The following is a 26,490-nucleotide window of genomic DNA, read 5'->3' as shown; positions in this document are numbered from 1 at the left end:
CACTTAATAATTGTGACAAATGAAAATGTAATGAAAATTACTGTTGTTACTTAATTATTAGTTAACTTATATTATTTTACTAAATCAATAAACAAAACATATCGATAAGTGAATGCCCTTGTAAATGTTTAAATGGTAAGTAGCTTACATGAGCTTTATTGTACCTTTGGTTTCATACATGTGAGGGAAGACTTCCACAACACTATCACAAATCTATATAATGGAGGTAAGCACTGCAAGTCTCATGTGTGGTTTATGGCAACAAGTGTCTTGCTCACAATATAATGTTAAGAAACCCTATTAATTCAGTTTAGAGTCATGCTGAGGTGGGTCACATTTTGGTTTTTACAAATTTAGGGTTATAGTTTTCAGCTACCTTCTAAGTTCAATCTTTTACAAAAAAACCTAAGCAAGGCTTTGTGCTACAAACAGGTAAATTACATAAGAAACAAAAATTTGGCAAATGAGAGGAGACCATTCATTCCATCAAGCCTGTCTGTTGACCTAAACTGTTCAATTATCTCATCCAGATTATTCTTAAATGTTGTCAGGGTTTCTGCTTCAGCTACATGTCTTATTAGTTTGTTCCAGAGTCCCACAACTCTTTGCCTAAAGAAGTGCTTTCTGGCTTCAGTTTTAAATGGCCTTGAGTATGTGATTTTCCCTTAAGCTTAAAGAATGTTGCTGGATCTACTTTATCTACTTTAAATGCTTTTCAGGATTTTAAATACCTGGTTTAAGTCCTCACACAGTCTCCTTTGCTCAAGAATAAACAGGTTTAATTCTCCAAGTCTGTTAGAGTAGGTCATGTCCTTAAGTCCTGGAAAAAACATAGTTGCTCTCCTCTGCACAGCTTCAAGTTCTGCTATGTCTGTGGTGACCATAACTGCATATAATGTTAAGCAAACTCTAAATTGTTCTGGAACAAGTAAGAGTGCATATGTGTAAGAAAATGCACTGCTACGGACTGGCACAAAGTCCATTGTCAACTCCCACGTTCAGATATGTCCTGGCTCCCCCTGACCCTGATCTGGCTACACAGTTCAGAAAGTGGATTGATGGATTAAACTTGATTTAACTTTTTCTTAGTGATGTATATACCACTAGTCAAGACTGAGGGTGAGGCTAGTTTTTGATTCAATAAACTAGAGTGATCAGATATGTTTCAAGCTTGTATTCTCTTTTGAGAAGAATTTAATTTTAAGACAGCGTTATTGTGTAGGAGTTATTGAGGTTGATTGATTGATCTTGGCTTACCTTCTTATCAAAAGACAGTATATATACACGTAGTGGCCACTGTCTTAGGTACATCTAATGCACAGGTATTTTTGTTTTCCTCTCCTCTATGTCATCTGGCCAAACAATTGCATTCAGGAATCAAGAATTTAATCTACAGTACGTTCTAAATCAACTGAAACCGCTATGGACTCTTTTATATGCTTTTGTATCTTTGCATTAACTTTAATAACACCAAACTGTTTCTACTCAATGGGGTGCCATGTACATATGCCTAGGTAAAATGTAGATATATACTGTAAATATTTACTGTATTTATATATACTGTATATTAATTAGATCTAGTTCTATTGTCATCCTTAATGTATAAATATTTTAATTAGAAAACATTTTCTGATAAGAGTAAAGATTTGTTTTGAACTTTAGTGGTTAAATTTTGCTTAACAATACCTGGTTGACTTTATATTTAATATATTTACATTTATTAGAAATTATCATAGTATTAAATGATAATGATCCGAGTGAATGTGGTATATCTTTGTTTTTGCTGATTAATCTGTGTAAATCATATTGAGTGGCATGCAAATGTATGATAAACTGCTATATAAATAGTTATTATTATTATCCAGCACTGAGAAACACCCCAGAACTGAATGTTTTTATGCAAGACCTCAACAAGGTGCTGGGAACATTCATTATGGATTTCATCTTGTGGTGACTTGATAGCATCATTGAGTTTCTGCAGATTTCTTGGCCACATAGTCATGCTGTTAATCCGGCTCATGTTGTGAGATGATTTAGGGGGTGTGGATCATTTTAATTGTAAGCTCCTTTTAATCATTTTAGTGGCTGTGGGAGAAGCTGTGTTACTCTGGTGGTGCAGTGGCTCACACGTGCCAGTGTTAATTAATGACAGCAGTGTGGCAATCAGTAGGCACGAGCTGAGTGTTAGGTTAGAATTAAAGAGAGTGGGGTTAATACAATAGATACATAGAGAAAAAACATGAAAAAAGGAAAAAAAAACTGAAGGTGTTTGCTTGTTTTGGGGAAAGTAAATAAAGAGGATGAATGGGTCAGTTTCTGGACTGCTAATTAGATTATGAAAGGCTGGAGAAGCTCCAAAAGGTGAATGCGTTCTCTCAGCAGCTGAGAATGCAAAGCTGTTGAGACGAAGAGAGAAGCCATCTAAGCTGAAAAAGAGATGGGATCCCAATGTGGCATGGTACCCTAGGAGTTGTGGTGACTGAAAGAGGTGGCAGCTGTGGTTCCACAGGTACCATCTGAGATGGTAAAACATTTAGGGATGCAGTGTGCTGTATCCATGGGATGCCCAGGGTCCTAACTAGGATTGGGAAAAAGTAACAAAGAAGAACATTTACCTTTTCATTTGAATTTTAACCTACAGTGCATCCAGAAAGTATTCCCAGCGCATCACTTTTACCACATTTTGATATGTTACAGCCTTATTCCAAAATGGATTAAATTAATTTTTTTCCTCAGAATTCTACACACAACACCCCATAATGACAACGTGAAAAAAGTTTACTTGAGGTTTTTATTGGCTAACTGGATTATAAACACCCACTTTATTGGTTTGATGACACAGTTGTATGGATCATTTATTTATGAACTTACTTATTCACTTTTGAGAACGCATTTAATTTTCTCCATGATTTTAATAAACTATTAGTATGTCTTGTGCTAATTTACTGCCACACCCTATTCCAGTGTTCCCCATCCTCGGTCTTGGGGGCACACTGTAGTTGCAGGTTTTTGTTCCAACCAGATTCCTGTTCAGTGACAACACCTGATAGCACTGATCTCATTTAATTAGCTGGTATTAGTTTTCCTTTATTCTACATTCAGAAAAGCACAGCATCATGATTTTTATATTTTTAAGAAATTTATAAATATTTCTGCTTCTGCTATAGATTTAAATGCTTAACTCTCTTTTGTTGATTTCATCATGTTTTGCCATTTCTCTTTGCAGTTCTTCCCCTTTGTTATATATAATGACAATTAAAAATGAGCAGAGCAGACACACTGGCAAACACTGAATAATCAAAGGCTGCAACTACTTTAGCCTCAGACCTACTAATTAGTAAATAATGGATTAATTAAACAATTAGAACACCTAGAAAAGTAGAATGAAAATCAAGATGAAAATATTGCTAAAAAGAAAGAACAACATATAATTATATATATATATATATATATATATATATATATATATATATATATGTATATATATATATATATATAAATATATGTATATATATGTATATATAGTATGTATATATATATATATATATGTGTGTGTGTGTGTGTGTGTGTGTGTATGTATTTTTTTTTTTTTTACCAAACTTAGCTTTCTAATTTCTATATTGTTCCCAAAACACAAAACTTGGGAAATAACACATCACTTAATTAGCCCAGGAGTCCAGTTAAAAACAGAAGCTAGTTGGAACAAATACCTGCAGCCACAGTGTGCCCCCAGGACCAAGGTTGGGAAATACTGCCTTATTCCATCCTTAGTCATGATTACTAATGCTCTTGGAAACGAGCAGTGCCAAGACTATGGGCACACAGAGCATTACACAACACTCTATAAGTACTGTATTAGGTAGTAATCTTGGGACTATACATGATATTGTAGTAACCTGAAACCATCACCATGCTCTTGAAATCTGCTCTTTATGGCAAGGTGCATTATCCTCCAGAAAGTATCCATTTGGAAAAGACTGGTCATGGGGATGCGTGTAGCCATAAATCATGCAGAGGTATACTGATACATGGAAGAAGATGTTTAGTTAGTATATTGACCATTACACTACACCCAACAGCCACTATACAAGGCACAATGGACCAAATGATTCATGCTATTTATGACAATATTCTAACCAGCTGAAATCAAAATTTATCATGCAACATTTTTCCAATGCTCAGTTACCATGTTTTGGTGATCACAAGCCCTGTTCTAAGCTGGCTGAAGTCATACACAATGTGGTGTTCTGCTATTGTAGCCTGTCTACTTCAAGTTGCTTTCTTGCATACCACTGTTATTAAAAGTTGTGTTGTTTGTATTTTTGGCCTTTTGATTAGCTTTCACTAGTTTGGCTGTTTTACAATTATTCTCTCAAATTAGCAATCCAATTCACTTAGATCACTGAGACAGAGGGCTCTTATTCAAATTTAGTTTATGAAAATTTAAGGAAACAAATTTTTCCTAAGTTTTAGTTTGCTGCATAGTTTGCAGGTGACACTGGTTTCAGCTACATTAAACACAATGTGTTTAACGTCACTTACTATATTCATAATTTTCAAGTTCTTTCATCTAAAAGTTTTTTATGCACATAAAGGTATTTTATGCACATAGATATAAATAAACTCATTCTCTTGTTTTGCTTTACATTGACATTTCCAAGTGATGTGTACTTTGCTGGCCAAATGTCTTAGTGTTGACGCTGGATTTTGGTGTGTTGATCTGCAGTAACACATTTGCTATAACATAAAAGTGGAACATACTTTTGATATTAGCAGAAATGTTTATAAGGTATATGATCTACTCAAAAAGTACAAATGCACACAGTCATATTTCTTCCTAACGGTATGCAGATACACAGAAACTAGTATTTTATGATGTACTATGCATTTTTAGTGAATTTACAATTAAGGAGGATAATTGCTTAATTGATTTTGTAAAATTTTTATTGTGGAATCTGGAGTAAAACCTTTTAAGGAAGATGATAGTTTAGAAAAAAAGATACTCAAAGTAAGAAGTGTAACACACACTAAATATTGTAATTTTGTAAATATTATAGTAGCAATTATTTTATTCTTTTGGGAATACTTCTGAATAAACATTGTTAAATAAAGGTACCTTATTTTCTGAGAATACATAACACCCTAATCTTGTCTCAACCTTGGTAAGCGAGCATTTTTCCTTGTAAAATGAAGTCCCTTGATTGATGTCCGCACACACCATAAATAGAGTGGCAGTAACAAGATTGGCTGTTTAAAGCTACAGGCTATTTGCATTAAAGAGCAGGTATATAATATGGCTGCAGTTTTTTGATCCATAAAAGGGTGATACTAACAATTTGTATACAATAAAATTATATGGGCCATAGATACAGTGTGTATAAAAAGTGTCACTCCCTTGGAAGTTTTCACACTTAATTACAGTGAATTTAATTTATTGACATTGATCGTTTTATATTTGAAAATAATTTAGACCATTTTGCAAAGATCTATTTTCACTTTTGAGGTAAAAGTCTATTTAATGTCAAAGTGATTAGTGTCAAAAAAGCCAGTTTTAATCTACTGTGATTCAGTGTTGAATTACAATAAAATGTGAAAACTTCCAAATGGGTGAATACTTTTTTATAGGCACCATATTTTCCCATTTCTGTGCACAAGGGCCTGGTGCTATAGCAGGTGTGATTAGCTTACACCAGGGAGAGGTAGAAATGCAAAGAGATGTGTAATTGCTCGGTTAAATTACATGGAGTTTAATTTACCGATTGTAGTATATCATTCCTTCACATCCTAACTTATAAGTGATCGATTGTTTCCACACTGAACTGTTGACTAGGACGGTTGCCATTAAAATATTTGGCTGAAGTCATGATCCATTCATGTATGTGCTGTTAGTTTAGTTTTTTTTTTTTTTTGGGAGTACATCAGAGAAGAGAGAGGCAGAAAATAGTTGATAGCCCAGCATCTAAAAAATCACTAGAATAACTTATAATGCATATAATAGGAAATCATGCCATGTTTTCCATGATAAATGTGGCTGTAGAAAAAGTTTCGCCAGAGGGAAAATAGGAAAATAGAACAAGAAAAAATACTGTATATCTGACCTACCTGTTGGCTTTACAAGATTCGTATGTAGATCTTTATTACAAAGGGAGGCATTTTGTGTCTTATTATGTTTTGTTAACTAGCCTTTTATGATTTATATAATAGCTTTCCTAAATCAAATGGAATTATTAATTTTGCCAGGTTCTGATGACTCAATACTTACAGAGAGAGAAAATGTTATATTGTGCAGTGTGTCATTACTGTTGGAGCCATTTGAAAGGAGCAATACTAAATTTAGAATAACCTTAAACAGACTGATACAGACAAGTATTGATGGAGAATTTATATGCAAGAAATGCAAGAACTGTTTATTTGCAGGTCATCAGCTGTATTCTTAATGCTGTATTATTCATGATAATCAGTAACCACTTATTTGAAAATCCTTAAGGCCTTAAGCAGTTATTTTATTTATCTTAGACAGGCTGTACATTTCCAAGGAAAATGCTGTCATTTGTCTCAGGCATGTGCTAAATTCAATGTAATTTAATCTGCTTTATACAGCAACCTGTTAAGACTGCTGAACATGGGGCACATTTTAAAACGTAAGCACAATACAAAAACACTAATCTGATAATGAAGGTCAAAACATGTACTGTGTGTAACAATGAAAGCAAAACAAGAACACCAGTAGATATTAAATTAAGCCAAAAATTAATCTCTAAGAGTTTATGTTCACCGTTAAAAATCAAATCTTAAGAAACTGGCTGCAAATCCCTCTATAGGTACAGTAGTCCATAAAGAACTTTAATAAGTTTTCATGAAAAACATATAAAGGCAGTAGTGCTATTGTTTCTGTTACTGCTGACACAGTTTCCAACATCAGCCATTACGAAAACAAGACGCTTCTTTTGTCATACTGAGAGTCAAGGCACACAACCAGTATATACTGTAAAATAGCTAAAATTATAGTTGCCCATTCATCCATTATCAAACCAACGTACCTCGTCTGAAGGCTGGAGGTAGCAGAGCCTGTTCCAGTAACACTGGGTACAGACGTTGCACCAGTCCATTGCATACACTGTCACCTACACACCCACAGTCAATCATACTGGGTCAATTTACAGTAAGCAGTTAAAGTAACTTCCTTAAAATTTTGGGGAGAGAAAACAGATATACATGAAAGCATGCAAAGCATACACATACAATCTAGACAAGCATAATTCGACAAACAGTGCAGTCACACCAAAAGCACAAACATCCGTATGCTGTGCTAAGATAATAGTTTATTTTAAATTCTGAAACAACAGGGCACACTCATGGGAAGAGCCATGTTATGAAATGGTTCTAACCCCCACAGTAGTTTTATTCATCCACTGAATTTTAATGTCCATCAGTTGTGGTTACTATGTGAACTCTGATGTGTAAACTTTTAATGCTGTAAGTTCAGCAAAATAAAAGGGAGTTTAAACATTCATTGGTTACGAAATTAGAAGGGTGATTTTAAAGTCAACTCAATGTCAGTAAGCCAGTATAAGTAATGAAATAGTATGTGTGTTTTCTAATTTGTGTCATGGAAAAGGGAAACATATTAGTAAAGTGTTACACTAATCAGTGCTACTTGTTACAAATCAGTGGATTAGCTTGTACAGTATAAAGATTCACCCTAAATGTGTTAAAATTCTAAGTTGGACAAAGCATTTATTTTCTATTGCGTAAATACGAAAGTTAGAGAACAGGCCAACTACACTCCAAGCAGTAAAGTCCACGTGACATTTGATGACTTTTAAAGCAATTTTCATTAATAGCCTTCATTTACGTAATCGTAACAAGCTGAAGATCGTCCACAGCACATGTAGTAAAGATTAAGCCTTTCAAACTGAAATTACTATTTTGCTACTTGAAAACATTCTAGAATTTTGAGTGAGGTAAGGACAATTAGTGTTTATTTATGTACGGTTTCACCAGATTTCATCAAATATTTCAAAAGGATAATATAACTAGGTTTCATTGAATGATGAAGTTCACCCATGCAGAAACAGGAAAACTGTGCCAACTTTACAAGAAAGTAACCAGACACAGGGTTCACACCTAGGATGTTAAATCCATGAGGCATCTGCACTTAATAGTACAAGTAGTAGTTGTTGTAGTATTGAGAGTACTGTGAAATATAGCACCACCGTGCAAGGTTCAAAATAGTCAATAAGAAGATAAAATAAACACAATGATGTGTAATCTAAATGAAAACAGGAAAAATAGAACTTTTCACGCATGATATCAACATAAACAAACATGGAGACTTATAGACTGGCCTAGGGAATATACCTGTACTGCAGAGATTAGGCGCAACAAAGCTAATTGGGTGTCCTCCAACTGCTGTCTAAGAAAAATTCGCTAGGACAGAAGAACAAGAGAGAGAAAGACGCATACATTCTGTGGAGGTTTTGGTACATCTATTTTGACCTAAGTTTAACATGATTAATACCAACCATTACCCACTTATATGTAATATTAGATATTACAGGTCCACAGACAAACAGGTAACAAAGAGATAACATGCAGAAAAAGACTTTAATATATATATATATATATATATATATATATATATATATATATATATATATATATATATATATAAAACTTTTGGAGGAAATTAGTCTGGTGAACAGGTTGCTGGTTTTGTTTCACAAACTGAATTTCACTTTCTGTACTTGAAGATATTAGAGTTGTGATCCGATAGTACTAGACCTATAATTTTCTACCCATTCGTCCATCTGTCCACATTCTGAACACACTTTTGATCAACAGAGTTGCATTATCTGTAGGGGTAAGCTAGGAACCAGCACTGCAAGAATGTGCTCATGCTGAAATGAATACCTACTTACGCTAAGCAAATTTAAAATCATTAACAAATCCAACATATGGGGTGAAAATGGGTTACCCAAAGAAAACCATCTGGAAAATGAGCAGAATGTGCACATTCAGTCCGTACTGATTGTGAATTAAGCCCAACACTCTCAAGCGCAGTGAAATGACTGTGTCCTATAGTACCACACAGCATGATATTTTATGTTATTTAATTGGCTGTGAAAGAGAACTATTAAAGTGTTACTACTTTGGAATGGGGGCGGGGATTTTAGCTACATGTTCTGAATTATTACTGCTTAAGTCACCTACTGTTCTGAATAAGAAATGGGGACTCTTTTACCAGTTTTGTCAAGTCAGCACTTATTGCATTCACACCTTTATAGTGTTTTTAATGCACCCTCAAAAGCAAAGGATCCAATTCTTTATGGAAAAGCCTTCTCATTTTTGGATCTCTCTTTCAATGTTGAAGTGGATTTTAAAGCAACTGGAAACTTCAAAGTTGTTTTCATCAGCGACTACTACTTACAGAAATAAGGGATCAGGACCTCATTGGTTTGCTATTGTGAAAATGTGTATGACACCTTGTAATTAGTTTCATTAAATAAAGTATAAAAACAATATACATACTGAGTGACACAAAAATAATGTGGATGAAATATCTATCTATCTTAAAACTTTATATTCCAAATGCAAATAATGGGAGCTCGTAAGCTGGCCAACTATATATATATATCTATATATATATACAGTGGTGTGAAAAACTATTTGCCCCTTCCTGATTTCTTATTCTTTTGCATGTTTGTCACACAAAATGTTTCTGATCATCAAACACATTTAACCATTAGTCAAATATAACACAAGTAAACACAAAATGCAGTTTTTAAATGATGGTTTTATTATTTAGGGAGAAAAAAATCCAAACCTACATGGCCCTGTGTGAAAAAGTAATTGCCCCTTGTTAAAAATAACCTAACTGTGGTGTATCACACCTGAGTTCAATTTCCGTAGCCACCCCAGGCCTGATTACTGCCACACCTGTTTCAATCAAGAAATCACTTAAATAGGAGCTGCCTGACACAGAGAAGTAGACCAAAAGCACCTCAAAAGCTAGACATCATGCCAAGATCCAAAGAAATTCAGGAACAAATGAGAACAGAAGTAATTGAGATCTATCAGTCTGGTAAAGGTTATAAAGCCATTTCTAAAGCTTTGGGACTCCAGCGAACCACAGTGAGAGCCATTATCCACAAATGGCAAAAACATGGAACAGTGGTGAACCTTCCCAGGAGTGGCCGGCCGACCAAAATTACCCCAAGGCGCAGAGGCGACTCATCCGAGAGGTCACAAAGACCCAGGACAACGTCTAAAGAACTGCAGGCCTCACTTGCCTCAATTAAGGTCAGTGTTCACGACTCCACCATAAGAAAGAGACTGGGCAAAACGCCTGCATGGCAGATTTCAAGACGCAAAACCACTGTTAAGCAAAAGAACATTAGGGCTCATCTCAATTTTGCTAAGAAACATCTCAATGATTGCCAAGACTTTTGGGAAAATACCTTGTGGACTGATGAGACAAAAGTTGAACTTTTGGAAGGCAAATGTCCGTTACATCTAGCGTAAAAGGAACACAGCATTTCAGAAAAAGAACATCATACCAATAGAAAAATGTGGTGGTAGTGTGATGGTCTGGGGTTGTTTTGCTGTGATAGATAGAACCATGAATTCTACTGTCTACCAAAAAATCCTGAAGGAGAATGTCCGGCCATCTGTTCTTCAACTCAAGCTGAAGCGATCTTGGGTGCTGCAACAGGACAATGACCCAAAACACACCAGCAAATCCACCTCTGAATGGCTGAAGAAAAACAAAATGAAGACTTTGGAGTGGCCTAGTCAAAGTCCTGACCTGAATCCAATTGAGATGCTATGGCATGACCTTAAAAAGGCGGTTCATGCTAGAAAACCCTCAAATAAAGCTGAATTACAACAATTCTGCAAAGATCAGTGGGCCAAAATTCCTCCAGAGCGCTGTAAAAGACTCATTGCAAGTTATCGCTGCTAAGGGTCGCCCAACCAGTTATTAGGTTCAGGGGGCAATTACTTTTTCACACAGGGCCATGTAGGTTTGAATTTTTTCTCCTAAATAATAAAACCATCATTTAAAAACTGCATTTTGTGTTTACTTGTGTTATATTTGACTAATGGTTAAATGTGTTTGATGATCAGAAACATTTTGTGTGACAAACATGCAAAAGAATAAGAAATCAGGAAGGGGGCAAATAGTTTTTCACACCACTGTATATATATATATTTGTGTGACTACAAGAACTTTCTGGTACTAAATAAAATGCCTGTTGAACAAGCTCTGAAAATGAAAGGAAACATGGACAACAACACCTCATAAAGAAGTATTAATTGTATTACAAGGGGTTTTAGGAAGTGCTGCATTTGTATTTTACAAAGATTTTGGAGGAAATTAATCTAGTGAACAGGTTGCTGGTTTTGTTTCACAAACTGAATTTCACTTTCTGTACTTGAAGATATTAGAGTTGTGATCCGATAGTACTAGACCTATAATTCTCTACCCATTTGTCCATCTGTCCACATTCTGAACACACTTTGTGATCAACAGAGTTGCATTATCTGTAGGGGTAAGCTAGGAACCAGCACTGCAAGAATGTGCTCATGCTGAAATGAATACCTACTTACGCTAAGCAAATTTAAAATCATTAACAAATCCAACATATGGGGTGAAAATGGGTTACCCAAAGAAAACCATCTGGAAAATGAGCAGAATGTGCACATTCAGTCCGTACTGATTGTGAATTAAGCCCAACACTCTCAGCGCAGTGAAATGACTGTGTCCTATAGTACCACACAGCATGATATTTTATGTTATTTAATTGGCTGTGAAAGAGAACTATTAAAGTGTTACTACTTTGGAATGGGGGATTTTAGCTACATGTTCTGAATTATTACTGCTTAAGTCACCTACTGTTCTGAATAAGAAATGGGGACTCTTTTACCAGTTTTGTCAAGTCAGCACTTACTGCCTTCACACCTTTATAGTGTTTTAATGCACCCTCAAAAGCAAAGGATCCAATTCTTTATGGAAAAGCCTTCTCATTTTTGGATCTCTCTTTCAATGTTGAAGTGGATTTTAAAGCAACTGGAAACTTCAAAGTTGTTTTTTATCAGCGACTACTACTTACAGAAATAAGGGATCAGGACCTCATTGGTTTGCTATTGTGAAAATGTGTATGACACCTTGTAATTAGTTTCATTAAATAAAGTATAAAAAAACAATATACATACTGAGTGACACAAAAAATAATGTGGATGAAATATCTATCTTAAAAACTTTATATTCCAAATGCAAATAATGGGAGCTCGTAAGTTGGCCAACTATACATGAAAACACATAGAACTATCTTCTTTCCCTCCCAAATTAGATTTAAATCCTATTGTGAAAATTATTTTCAGTTTTTTCTTTTCAACAAACAGAAATATTTTTTTCCCTCAACATACTGGAGCTTAATAAGCAGGTTACATTGTGAGAAAAATGTGAGTAGTGTAACTGGGCTTTTGGTGACCTTACTAAAAAAAGCGTTTCTTGCTCGCTTTAAGGACAAACAACTAATAGGATTTGTCAGAGACCATATCACCTATATTATCTACAAGCTTGTAGGTGTTAGGATTTAATTTGATTCTGTTTGGTTAATGGTTCGGCCACTGTCAACATGGAGTTTACCATTTATAGCATATACTATGTGCAGAAAAAGAATTGATATACTGTAAAACTGGCAAAGAGCTCTTTTCAGTCCTGTTGTCTTATTTGTCTTGAATCTTCCACCTCTCTCCTTCAGTTTTTTCAGCAATGAGATAATGAACTTCTGCCTATGGGCAATTTGATTACAGCTTGAAAAAATTTTCTGCTCTGCTCCATTTAACAATATAGTCGACATTATTGGGCAATTGCCTGCGTTACTGCTTTACCACTCCAGAATCAGGATTTGGCACATTACATTGTAAATTACTGCAGCTATTTAGAAGTCCATGTATGTATATTGGAAATATTTTTGTAGCATTTATTAATAAATGCAGTGGACAACCAAGCAAAGATTTCTTTTTAGATTTTTGTAACAGAATATTACATAATAACTGATTGCTGTTGGTGTCTTACGTGGTGTGCAGAAGGAGAAAGAAAGAAACAAAGAAAGAATAGTATTAATAAAAGTGATCAATTTCTTTAAAATCTTTACGCCCTCACATTAGACCCAAACAAGTACTGCTGTGTCTACTTAAAGTGTAGTGCATCGTATCATATGAACTATCAGCTTTGACTAAAGCAGAAGCAAACACAATGGCATTAAAAAATTAAATGAATTATAAAGTATACTTTTTTTAATTAAAGATTGTGGATCAACAGCGTAACAAAATTAGTAATGAAGGGCATGAAAAGCTTAAAAAATTAAATCAGTTCTTGATTTGGAAAATCCAGTTGTAAAGGGCATAGTCATTTGCCCTCCATTTGGCCGTTTCTTTGTACTTTGGAGAACACAGTGGCAGTGCCCCCTTCAGTCCAGGGTGGAACTACATACCTGGCAGGACACCAAAGGGTTCATGCATGACAACACGAACTGCTAAGAGTATTTATAATGTTGATATTATTGAAATGTTAGCATATTTTAGCATTTCATATTTTAAATATACAGTTTTTTTCAGTTACCATAAAATATAAATATTTATTTTACCTTTCTACTAGATTTTCATTATTACATTGCCAGGAGGACCAGCTTGTTTCTGGTTTTCGGATATATCTTACTAAATGGCATGTCACTGAGACTTTGAAAGATTTGAAGGCAGGGTATGAGAGAAAAAGAATAACTATCCTCATCTTCTATCTTTTTTATTCACTTATTTTTTGTGAGATATTTACTGGTTTCAGTTTTTGCGATATAAAACAGTTAAATCTGAACAGGACAAAATAAAACTCTGATCGACACTCAAAGCCTTCAGCTAAAAGGACATAAAATATGTAAATTATTAGGAAACATGAAGTGTAAAATATTGAATAACTGTGACATTTCATTAAACTTTATTTGATAGAATGTTAAGGGTCTCAAAAATTGAAAAGAAAACAGGGTTATCACATCATGCTTCAAAAACAGGGTTATCACATCATGCTTCACTGAAAGCAGATATAGCATTTTTTAGAGGAAGTTTTTTAAATACTGAAGAAAGGATGAGTTGGACAGGTACATACAATAGTTCATTCTAATCATGATAATATAACTAGACGAGAAGAAACGTAAATTTACAAAGCAATCACTTTTGCTATATTTTACTAAAAGAAGCAAGACTAATTCTGACTATCATGATGTATATGCACTAACTGAATGGGAATTTATATGTTATGTTCTTTCTTCATTGCTATATGTATGCAGTCATTCCTAGAGACTTTAACTTTGTTTTAAGATCTGCTTTATATCTCTCTTCTTAAACTGAGAACACTCCACCTAAACTGCTTCAACAATGTTACATTTATCTAAAAGGGTCCTAAACTGTCAGACCTATTGAGTGAGGTTTATCCAACCATACTCAAAATACATATTTTGTCTTCATGTAGTTATAATGTCATCATTATTTTTTATCATTTAAATATTAAGCAGGAAAAGGGTTTTTACAGAGTTCACTGAGTTTTATTATTTAGTACAATACGTGTGCATGGATTAAACTATTATATTCCAGCCATAAACTTTCAGTTTGTTTAAATATAAATTTGCAATATTTCAGTGTCCTCATTAAACTCCTTGTATTTTGGCTACGTGGTACAAGTAGAACAAAATCATGAGGTGTGGCATATGCAAACCCAGGGCCATGGAAGCATTAAAAGGTGATGGCAAACACTCTACTGAAAAGGAAGGTTTAAATTTAAAATAAAAGAAAGTGGTATTTGGTGGAAAGAATTGATTATTACTCCTCAGCAAAGCTATGGTGACAGCAGTGATATGTAGAGACTGTAAAAGCTAATGCAACTGTTTTTTATTTTGAAAAGACTGGATACACAAAGATTTAATAACTATATGTGATGTTGTGTTTGGATATTTCTGCAGTAAACAGGAATAGAAAATAAGTAAAGTTTTAATCCCTGATGCTGCTATTGTGTTTAAAAAAAGAAAAGCAAAAACTTTAAAATAACAGTCCTTTATACGTTACATGCATGTACACTCAGACAGTCCTGGGTGACCTGCAGTCATGTGTATTATGATTCCAATTTCACCATCTGAACAATGAAGGTAAATTTACATTAACTTGAATACAGTTGTCTTTAACCTTTCATCTGAGGCAGAAACCAGCCCTGGTTGACCACTACCACATAAGCATAACTGGGTTCAATGTTTATTAGAGGAGCTTGACAAAACAAGAATTACATCGAATTCTAACACCCTGCCAGCATTCTCCCTTCCTTTGCATGAATGAACACACACTGCGTTATGATTGCTGCCTGTGGTATGCCTGCTGGTGCGACTGCACCAACAGACTTAGTAATTCAGTCATCTCTCATACATAACCCAATCGACAAGAGGGCATTTGTGTGTTTGTCAAATCTAACACAAAATGATTATGTTTTAATTGTAGAAGAGTCTGCCTGACACTCACTATCTGGAAATATGATGCAAAAAATACATAGTAACATGCAAGAAAGGACTTGAAGAAGAACCTGCTGTACATGTTTAATGTCATCTCAGTATAATACTGGATTCTGATAGTTTATCAGTTACAGTTAGCTCCACTGATGCACGACTGCATTTGCCTGAATTTCAGTTTCATTTTTTTTTTCATTTTAAGTTTAAGTTTCACACATTCTCAGCCTTCAGGATGGTTCTATTTCTGCAGAGAAGTAGCTGTGAAGTATTGTGATGAACATCTGGAATAACTTGGAGGTGTAGTGGGCTTGACAAATCACCAGTGAACCACCTGTTCAAATAAATCCACTACTATTTACAATATTCGCCAAAAGAACACGGCACAGACAAACATGAACACCAAACTATATTTACAGAATCCCAAACCAGTCTATGATAGTGGGAACTGATGTATAATGAAGCTGAAAATGAGGAAGCCTTGTGGATGGATGGTGGTTATTGTTCTCTATAACAAACACTTGCACAAAAGAAATAATCAACAGTCCTATCAGCATATCCCAAAGTGTATGAAAGCTATAGAGGTACACCTTCAGAAGATGAGCAGTGTTGAACAGGTAAATATGGTTAAAATGAACTCTACTATCTTTCACTGATCCTGTAGAACTGGACCTTTGGCTTTGAAGTGTGTCCTCTGGATTTGAAGAAAAAAGGTCTGACCTGGCTGCCTTCCCCACAGATTTACTAATAAACAAGCATACAAAATGAGAATATCCAGAAAGCTTCATGACATGCCACAACACACTGCTTAACGAAATGGTCTTAATTATTTTGGAATACTAATAACAAAAAGAAAAATTTACACAGGATATACTAATCACCAAAAATAAACCTTTCATGTGGCACTGCTACAGCGTCCCACAGTTATTTTCTAATAATACTCTTTTGCCTTCCTTGTGTATATTGTAATCTGAACAAATGTTAGGCAAATAAAATGAATGCAAGAATGTGTAACTACGACGTGTTACTATCTACTATCTACTACTAGTAGTATTACTACTACTATGTGTTAACTGCGAAAGCAGCTAAGTTTATCTAACTGGTCAGCACTATCAAAATGATGACTTTAAATTAGAAGCCAAGCCAGAAATCTGAGAGTGAGAGGACTTTGATCAAATTGGGTGGCATCTTTCCATATACTGTACTTGAAGAAAGAAAACTGCTTCTACCTTTTGGCTGAAAAATATCAAGTTCAATGTAGACAGCTCCTCTGCTCACTTGAAATAAGCTGGCAGAGTGGCACTTTTTCACTAAAAGGAGTCAAGCTGGTGTGTACTGGTGATTTTGATCACTGTTGCTTGCACATATATTATATAGGAGTGGTGAAACAGGAATTTATTTGGGTTCTATCCTTGTTTTATAAACTAGCTAGCTAAAACAGCTCTGCTGCGGGGTTGGAGAGAAAGAGAACAAACTATTTCTAATTCATCCTTTTAACCCTTAATGTACTACCTTAATTTAAGACTACAAAACGTCAACAAAAATGTTCAGAAGCAATGTCTCTATGACGAAACAGTGAACTTTGTGGATTGGAATGTCAAAGGTCTCAATAACAAATTAAAGAGAAAGAAAGTATTCTCTCAGCTAACAGGTCTAAACGCCAAGTATTTTTACAGGAGACCAATTTATTAAGCAAGGATCAGTTTCAGTTGCAAAGATATTGGACTGGCCAAATATTCCACTCCAGCTATATAAAGAAAGCTGTTGGAATTTTAATACATAGAACAATGTCATTTGTAGTATCAGATGTAATATTTGATTCCAAAGGGTGACATCTAATTGTTAAGGGTAATTTATTTAATTGTAAAGTGATTTTGATAAATATCTACGCACCCAATATTGATGATAGAGGCTTCATCCAAAACGTATTTGCATCCATTCCTAATGTGAACACTCATAAAATTATAAAGGTTGGAGACTTTAATTGTGTTTTAAATCCAGACCTGGGCAGATCTTCAACCATAAGGGAGATAACATATAACACTGCAAAAACACTTACACAATTTGTAATTGATCACAGCTTATCAGACCCTTTGAGATTTCTAAATCTAAACTCAAGATCATACCCTTCTTCTTGCCAGTTCATCATTGTAACTCAAGAATTGATTATTTCTTTATAGATATCAATTTTTTGCCCACGATCAAATCACAGGTACGATGCCATTGTTATCTCCGACCACACCCCTCTGATCATGGAGCTCAAATCATTATCTTCCACATGCTCATCCAAGCAGCTGGCATCTTAAGCTCTCTCTCTCTCTCTCCTCTCCCTCTCCCACATATTGTTGAAAGATTCAACTGGACAAAACTGGCATGTTCAGTGATTTAAAGACAACTTGGTGATGTATCTAAAAAGACTTGTCAAGTACACCTCTAAAATATGTTCCCTATGGTATCTATACATTGGTGATAAAAGCAAATGGCAAACATAAATAATATAACCGGCTGTCCCAAGTGTTTCATTTATGTGGTATGTGTGTAATCAACATATAATAACCCTGCCTGTTTACCATGGAATGCCTGAAGGAATTAAACTGCATCTCACTGTCCTCATCGCACCTCATACTGAAATAGCCATTAGCCAGACTATTTTTAAGGAGTGGTTATCTGCTGTATGGCATCAAAAAAGATTGCATTTAATGAACAGCAGGATTGTGCAACAATACTTTATGTCAAATGTGTATGTCATATAAGTTGTTGCTTGACAGTGAGTTATAATATAAGACAATGCTTAGACTAAATTAATTAGTAAAACTATTTATACTGACATAGCATTAAAACTCCAAGCATACTTACAGACCAATGGCTATTAGATATAAAAACATTACAAGCACAAAAAGGAAGCATGCAGTATGTTCTGCCAAACCTCAGATGTCACTAACTTATAGTTTTTACAAAGTTACAATTTAATGCATGGGGAAGAGTATAGAGAAAAAAGCAAAACAAACATAAGGCTAAAAGAGCAAAGCGTTCTAATGAAGTAGAGGAGTTCAATGCAGAGAAATAGTTAAAAGTAGTTTAAATTATTATTATATCCTGTCTGTTCAGGACCCCATCTCTGTTCAGCTTGGCTCATTATTGCTAACATCTGTCATGTCTGTATGCAACCTTGGGGTGATGAACAGTGATCAGCTGTTTTCAAGACCAGGTTGAATGTTTCTCTCGGTTTTACAAACTTATTGTATGCAACATCTGCAAGATTAGACTGTATCTGATAGAGTGTGCATCTTGTCACGTTCTGGAGTACTATTTTTCTCTGCTGGCAGGAGTAGTGGCATGTATCACCAAGCTGCTGCAGATGATTCTAAATGCAGCAGCGTGTTTGGTGTTCAACCAGCCAAGATGGGCATATGTCATTCCTCTCTTCGGATTACTACATTGGCTCCCTATTGTGATTCATATTATTTTTCACAATAGTCAATAAGTTAGCACCTACAGTATACAGTATATATGGAGTCACTTGTGCGGTCCTATGCACCTTCTTGCCAAATCAGGCCTGCAGATAAACAGCGTTTGTTAAGAACATCTCTGCATGGCATCATATCTTGATCCAGTTTCTTTTCCTGTTTAATTCTGAGCTAGTGAAATGATCTGTCCACATCCATCCAAACTTCTGACTCCCTCAAAAACACTGTCCTGTTTGGTGAATTGCTGTCTAACCGATTTTAGCTGTTAGGCTTTTGTAATCTAGGAATTGAAACTAGCTTGCATTTTGTATGAGCTCTACACTTGTTATGATAAATTTGTAACACCATCGTAACCTCTTTAACATGTCTGCTAAGCAAATAAATGTAATTGTTGAAGGTTAACCCTTGGAGCCCCAGAGTTCCAAGGGCATTGACTTTGCTCCTGGCCAATACATTCTGTGTTTGGAATTTTGCCTGTTTCTGCATATTTATTTCGGAATATTCTAGTTTAATCCCACATAATTTTTAGATAGTAAATGACTCAAAATTAAGTAAGTGTGTGGCTATGTATGTATGACATTTGAAAAGGAAACAAACAAGCAAATATGTCTCAGTGAATCCTCAAATCGTTCCTGTAGTCGTCAGTGTTTTTTAGGTCCTTGTAAAGTTTGTGGCACACACATATGACAAAACTTTTTTTTTTTTTTAACTTTTATTGAATTTATTTATAGCATATAACATTCCATACAATCACATCAAACTAAACAAAACTAAATTCACATGTGACAAACATTAAATGTAGGAACTGCAATTCTTTATACTATTCTATAAAAATGAATTGTTAGTTAGAATCCTAACATTTAACTGTTTGTTTGTGTAGGAGCTACAAAAGACATGGGAAAAATGCTTGGCGGTGAGGAGGAGAAGGATCCAGACGCACAGAAGAAAGAAGAGGAAAGGCAAGAAGCATTAAGACAGCAAGAGGAAGAAAGGAAGGCTAAACATGCTCGCATGGAGGCAGAGAGGGAGAAAGTACGGCAACAGATCAGGGACAAGGTTAGTGCTTAGTCCTTCGATTATCTGACTTACTGAGAATGGTCATCCTGAAAATAGTAAGGCTTTATAAAAGAACAACAAACATCTCTTAGTGTTATTCTCCAGGATAAACAAAACGACTCCATTTAATGGTCTGATGTAAAGAAATGTGTGGTGTGTTGTGCTCAACAAGAGATGAAGATCAAAAGAATATTTAAATGCTTAAAGAAATAAAGCTGATTAAAATTAAAAATGTTATTTTGTTTGGGATAAGAAAATTACTGGACAGATGGATGGATGTTTATTTCTGTTGGGTGATGTCTTACGGTTTTTAATCATGCTGGGCAATGATGTTTCACACATATACCATTCAAATTGAGATTTTCAACATATTTGTTGGTGACATAAGAAAAATCGCATGAAGAAAACTGCGTAATGTAATAATCAGATCAGGTGTCCTAGTACAATATGTTGCTGCACCCACCCCATGATGAAACAGCTCGGGATCCTGGTTGGTAACCCCTAGGCAGGCACGTGGTGCAGAGCCAGAAATGACCATCTCTCTCTGCCGAAGCCATGTGTTATGTGCTGTCCTCGTGGCCTGGTCCAGTTGCTCAGGTCCTCAACAAAGAGGATCCTGTGAACCGGATCACCCTCTGGGAATTGTATCTGATAATTACACTACGCAGTTTTCCAATATGTTGAAAACCTCAATTTGAATGGTACATAAAGGGAAAATATTAATTTATTAGTTACAATGTTCAAAAAAGACAATGCATTGAATGGTATATATTCTATGTTTGATGAATTGGATCCAAAAGGAACTATACTAAATAGATGGATGACTATTCTGTGTAGTTTTGTAGTATTTTTTTGGATAATATAGTGTATTCATTTTAAGGTTACCTTCCTTTTCTTGTCTATGTGGTTTGTGGAACAAGTTAAATCTTTTTGCAAATGGGACATTCTTATCCAAGCTAAAAGATAACATGCAATTAAACAATAGTTATATAAACTTTACTGAGTTAAATTGTTACTCCTTTTTTGCATGTTTATTTTCCAACTTATAATAATCACCTGTATTGTTTTGAAATGGAACAACCTTAATGAATTAGTTATTTAGATTAGCAAATGCCTCTATGTTAAATTAGGCTTCATTTTTTCCTTTAGAAGTCAATGCAAGGAGCTGTGTCTGAGAAGTGTTTGGTCTTTGTCTTAGGAGCTACTGCTGAACCCCTTGATGGATATGAAGGTTGAAATAAGTCATTAAAGTAAAGACAGAGGCCTTCAATGTCATATTAAAAAAATCACTTGGAGGTGCTATAGTGACCACTTTTTCTAAAAGGGTTGCCACAGAATGGGAAAATGTTGACAACCATTTTGAGAAACCGTTAAACGTGGCAGACAACCTTTCCTTAGTGGAAACAGCACTGGTAAGGTTGAGTCTGTTTTTGTTGCCGGGATCAGTGAAATGTTTGAGGAACTCTGAAATGACAAAGCCACTAGGGTAGGCAGAAACCTAATAGAAGAGATAAAGGAGCAGAATAATTTTGGGATGTTTTAGTAATGTGCCTTTTTAAATGTAGAAATAGTGGATTGTTAAGAAAATGAGATAATGAGCCCAATTTTGAAAAAGATGGACCAGCGGGTATCTCACGATTTCTGTGTTATTACATTGGTCAGCCTCTAGTCATAAGTGTCATAGGAGAATGGATGAAGTGTTTGTCCTTGCACATATTTTGGAGCAGTTGTTGAAATTTACTAGTCCTTTCAATTTTTTTTGTGAAGCCGAAGAATGCTTATATACATAAAGTATTTGCCTATCCTAGGCTTTCTTACTGGAAATTTCTATGGTACTGTCACAAACTATTCTGCTTTTTTTCATTTCCCAAGGAAGAGTTGTATTAATTGATTCAGAGAAAAGTCATATCCTTTAAAGGGTGTCTTTTGTGTCTCTTCCTACCTGTGATATTTGCAGACACAATATCAAGGTAGTGTCAAGGCTAGACGAAAATCCAGTCTGCAAATATAACACTTGCATATCTGCTGGCTTTGAGTGAAGTCCTATTCATGTCATCTAATTGCAGTTGCTGCCATGAATAGGAATGGATTATGACAAGTGTAACTTGTAGCTCAAATGTCCAAAAATACAAAGTTGGCCTTGGAGTAATTTAGCTTGATAGTGATGTCTGGGAAGTCCTGTAGGTACTGCATCAAGCAGTGATGGTGAAACAGGAGTATGGTTGTATCCCACAGTGTGCTTGGAGCATGGAAGCAGCTGGGAAATACCTTACAGGAGTTGCAGTATGTTTCACAAGATAGTAAGTGTCCTCTGTCCTGGTTATCCTGTTAGCACCATGACTCTCACCAGAAAAAGCAGTTTAATAAAAAGGAGATGAGTTGGGATAGCTAAGTTAAGCACAGAAGGCATACATGTTACAAATGGGAATTATGGAGGAAAATGGCCTTAACTTTGTTAAATAAATAAACACATTGATTTTGACAGCCTCTCATATACAGAGGGGTAGCTTGTGTGTTTGGGCAAAGTGGTGTACTAATGCTTTCTTTGTTATTTTGTTTTACATGTTTGTGTACATCTCTTTCCTTGCATCTGAATAGAGGCTGTAACTGTTACAGTTTTGTATTTTAATAGTAAATAATTATATTTATCAATTAGTGTATAGTATAATATTCAGTATATACTTTAGATATATACCTTTGATAGTCCTCATGTTGGCAAAGCGGGTAGCATTTCTGTTTTGAATCCCAGGTTTGATTTAAGGATTTGATGTGTAAAGTTTATGAGTTCTCCCAGTGTTAATATGGGTGATTCCTGTTTCATCACATGGGTAAAAAAGGAAATGCTTTCAGGATGATTGCTGACTAAAATATTCCATCTAGGTTAGACAGATAGATAGATAGATAGATAGATAGATAGATAGATAGATACTTTATTAATCCCCAAGGGGAAATTCACATACCCCAGCAGCAGCATACTGATAAAAACAATATTAATTAAAGAGAAATAAAAGCGCAGTGCAAGTTAAAAAATGCAAGATGGAGAGTGCGAGGCAGGTATAACAGACAATAACATTGTACAGTATAATGTTAATGTTTACCCCCCCACCCCAGGTGGCATTGAAGAGTCGCATAGTGTGGTGGGATAGTGTGACTATATAACTGACTTATCATCCTTAAATTCAAGTAATGAAAAACAATAGAGAATACTGTTATGTCCATGAAAAAGCAGCAATACAAAACAGTTTAAAAGATAGCATGCACATCTTGAGGATATACTGTAGTACAGTACATGTAAGATGACTGTGGTAAATATAAGCCTTACAGTTTGAGTACTAGGGGTTTATGTGACTTCTGCACATTCACAGTATGTGATTTGAATGTGTTCAGCTGTGTCTAATATCTGTATAGAAAGGAAACATGGTTAATACAAACAAAACAAACATAAAGACTGCTAAAATAAAGAAAGTTTAATAAAATTGTGCATTAGAAAATATCTAATGTAATAATTTCAAGCTGCAGGCATATGAATAATCAGATTTTAATACCTAGAAGCACAAAATACTTCTATGAAATACTTTTCTTTCAGTCTTTTCAGGTGTGAGATCCACACCCACTTGTTAGTTTGCAATATATAAATCATAAACAGCCTTAATATTATAGTATATAGATGTTTTATGTAATATTCACTTGTGCAAAGTGAACTGTTTTTTATAGCTTTATAGCAGCACCAATTATTTTTCTAATGCCTTATTCATTTCCTACAAATCCATCCACTCATTCATTTTTGAAACCTCTTAATCCAGTTAAGGGTTTCAGGAGTTACAGTCTCTCCTGAAAATGTTAAACAAAAGGCCACGTCCAATTCTGGATGGGAGGCCAATCCATCATGGTCAGAGTAATATACACCTACTGTACACACTTTAGAGTTACAAATTGAACTACCAAGCACAAGTTTGAGATTTCAGGTTGGAACCAGAATAACTAATGAGAAGTCACATAAACACAGAGACAGTGGAGAGCAGAAAAACTTCCCACAGACAATTTTAGGCTTATAGGGTCATTGTGGTCGCATACACAGAGTACAGTGAAAGTCTTACTTGCATGAGCTAATCAGCAGGCAACGTGTTACCACTCTCCAGAGCCATGATTAATAATTATAATTACCTGTGAGACCACAGCATTAACATTTCTTCTACACCCTTATATTTTACTGGAAACAGTTAACTAAGTTTCTACTCTGGAAGGAACAGTCTTTTTTATTGCTTAATTCATATGTTTTGTTGCAAAAAAGTAGGACAGCATATTGGCAATGTATGGTAAACAGACTGAAATGGAGTCAAAAGTAGCCCATAAGACATCTAGGGCATAATTAATTTTACATTTACAAAAGCTTCAAGAAGAAAAATGAAAAATCCAGAAAATGAGTGTCTTGATTGCAGTACAGTTTTGCAGTTTTATATACACAAACTGATTCCAATAGACTTGTATGCAACCTACCTACACTGTCTGCAGATATCATGACTTCTTCTAATATGAGGGACGTTCAAAAAGTTTACTCACTTTTTTTAACTCTATTTATTAAGAATTTCAAAAACAAATTCTGTCATTTTTCTGCATGGTCACCTTCCTTTGTGATGGAATTTTCCCAGCGTTGTACCAATTTTTTAATGTCCAATTACTACTCTTCCCACCTTTACCGTTTCCAGCAAAAATACGAAAGTGCAGAAACTTTTTGAACATCCCTCGTATATGTAAGCGAGACTTTCCATATATTGCTAGCTGCATGTGGACTTGGGAAAAATATCAACCCATAGACTCCCTGTTTTACTATATTGATGACTTGCACAGGCATCAGCTAAATGGGCCAGGTTGTATCTTGTCCAGGATGGCGTGTAGTCGAGTGCAGCAGTGCCACAAATTGAGCGGGGACAGGCTGGAACCTGTCTCAGGAAAACGTACGGTAGCTTGTTGTGTGACTGTACAGCGTGCCTATACCCCAAAGCTGAGTTTGTCTACTTGGCTTGAACAAGAAGCGAGCTGCATGCAAGTGCTGAAAATTTTTTGAAGTGCATGCATGCACCATCTCACCAAGGGCAAGTCACACTTGTATAAGCTTTTAAAGCTTTCTTAGAATTCACACCAACTCCCGTGGCTGTGGTTGAGCGTGAGCAAAGCACACAGCACCAAACACATCTTTCGTAGTGAGAACTGAGGTGCAATCAAGCGCCGAAATATTTATAAGTGCATGCACCATCTAGTGGCTGTAGTTGAGTGTGAGCAGAACAGACTGCTCCAGAACACACACACACACACGTCTTTCATTCATATGCTAATGTTGTTTTGACAATTTTGGAAGATTACATCTTGAGCAATGCTTAGCACTGCTGTTGGTGATTAATGCAGAATCCTTGCATTCCTCACTCATTCCTTTCTCTATTGAAGGTAGTATGTAAAATAAAGACTAACTTTTCAAACTATGGCCAGTAGTGAAGCATGTTGAGGCTGCATGATGGTGCAGGAATTTTTGTTTTAAAATAGTGTGACTCAAATACTTGGGTGTAGGTGTACGATGGAAAGACCTGTGGCCATGGAATGCTAAAAGGATGAATGAAGTAATTAGTTACGCACGTGTGGATGCGTGATTTGAGCACCTATCCCTCATTACCAGTTCTGTGGATCAATGAGCACAGGACCAACACTCACACAGAAAAAAGGAGTCTGAGTAGTCACAAACAGAGGGAAATAGAAAGAAAATAAAAAGAGGAGATAAAACCAAGGAAAGAGAGAGAACAAAGAGATGGATCAGGTTGAGGATAAGAAGCAGTTGGGAGACCACGTGGTGGAGTGAGGGCTACAGGGCTCCCAGGCAGATAGTCTCGGCTGAGCTGCAGAGCAGGAGCAATCATGTAAACTGCAGATGACAAAGGATGGTAGCAGGAAGGTGGCTGGGATAAGAGGGAGCCAGTAATGCGACTGTGTTCACTGATGTCTCATCTCTGTTGCAAGACCCTAAGAGGGTGAGCAGGATAGAAAGAGAGAGCACTAGGGAAGAGGCAAGGCAGGAGATGGTCCCAAATCATCTTTTTTTAAAGTAAACTTTATTGGAATTTATTTATTGGTTTTGTCGTTGCACACTCTTTTGTTTTTGTGGATTATTTATTGAAGAAGACTGCACTGTACTTTATTTTTTTGAACACCACTTTTTATTATTTGTTGAATAAATTGAACAAAGCACTTAAACCAGTCTTGTTGTTGTGTGTCCTCATTACCCGAGCCATCCTGGTTATGACTATCAATGTCTAGGAACAAGAAGATGCCAAGGCTGCGGTCAACCTGGACATCACAGGCACTATTATAAAACTGAGACAAATTTTACAGCAAATGGTGAGAAATGACATACTGGAAATTTAGTGTAAATT

General features: G+C 35.5%; 1 protein-coding gene across 2 annotated transcripts in view; it reads left to right on the top strand.

Annotated features, from left to right (window-relative positions):
• cplx2 (complexin 2) overlaps positions 1 to 26,490 on the top strand; it is a 170,660-nt gene that overhangs the window by 138,010 nt on the left and 6,160 nt on the right. For both annotated transcript variants that reach the window (XM_039775474.1, XM_039775473.1), the window contains exon 3: positions 19,896 to 20,071. In XM_039775474.1, the coding sequence (XP_039631408.1) occupies positions 19,896 to 20,071 (176 nt within the window). The remainder of the gene's footprint in view (positions 1 to 19,895; positions 20,072 to 26,490) is intronic.

Source organism: Polypterus senegalus, chromosome 13, assembly GCF_016835505.1.
Source record: "Polypterus senegalus isolate Bchr_013 chromosome 13, ASM1683550v1, whole genome shotgun sequence".
In the NCBI taxonomy this organism is placed as follows: Eukaryota; Metazoa; Chordata; class Cladistia; order Polypteriformes; family Polypteridae; genus Polypterus; species Polypterus senegalus.
This window is presented reverse-complemented; position numbering and strand designations above follow the sequence as displayed.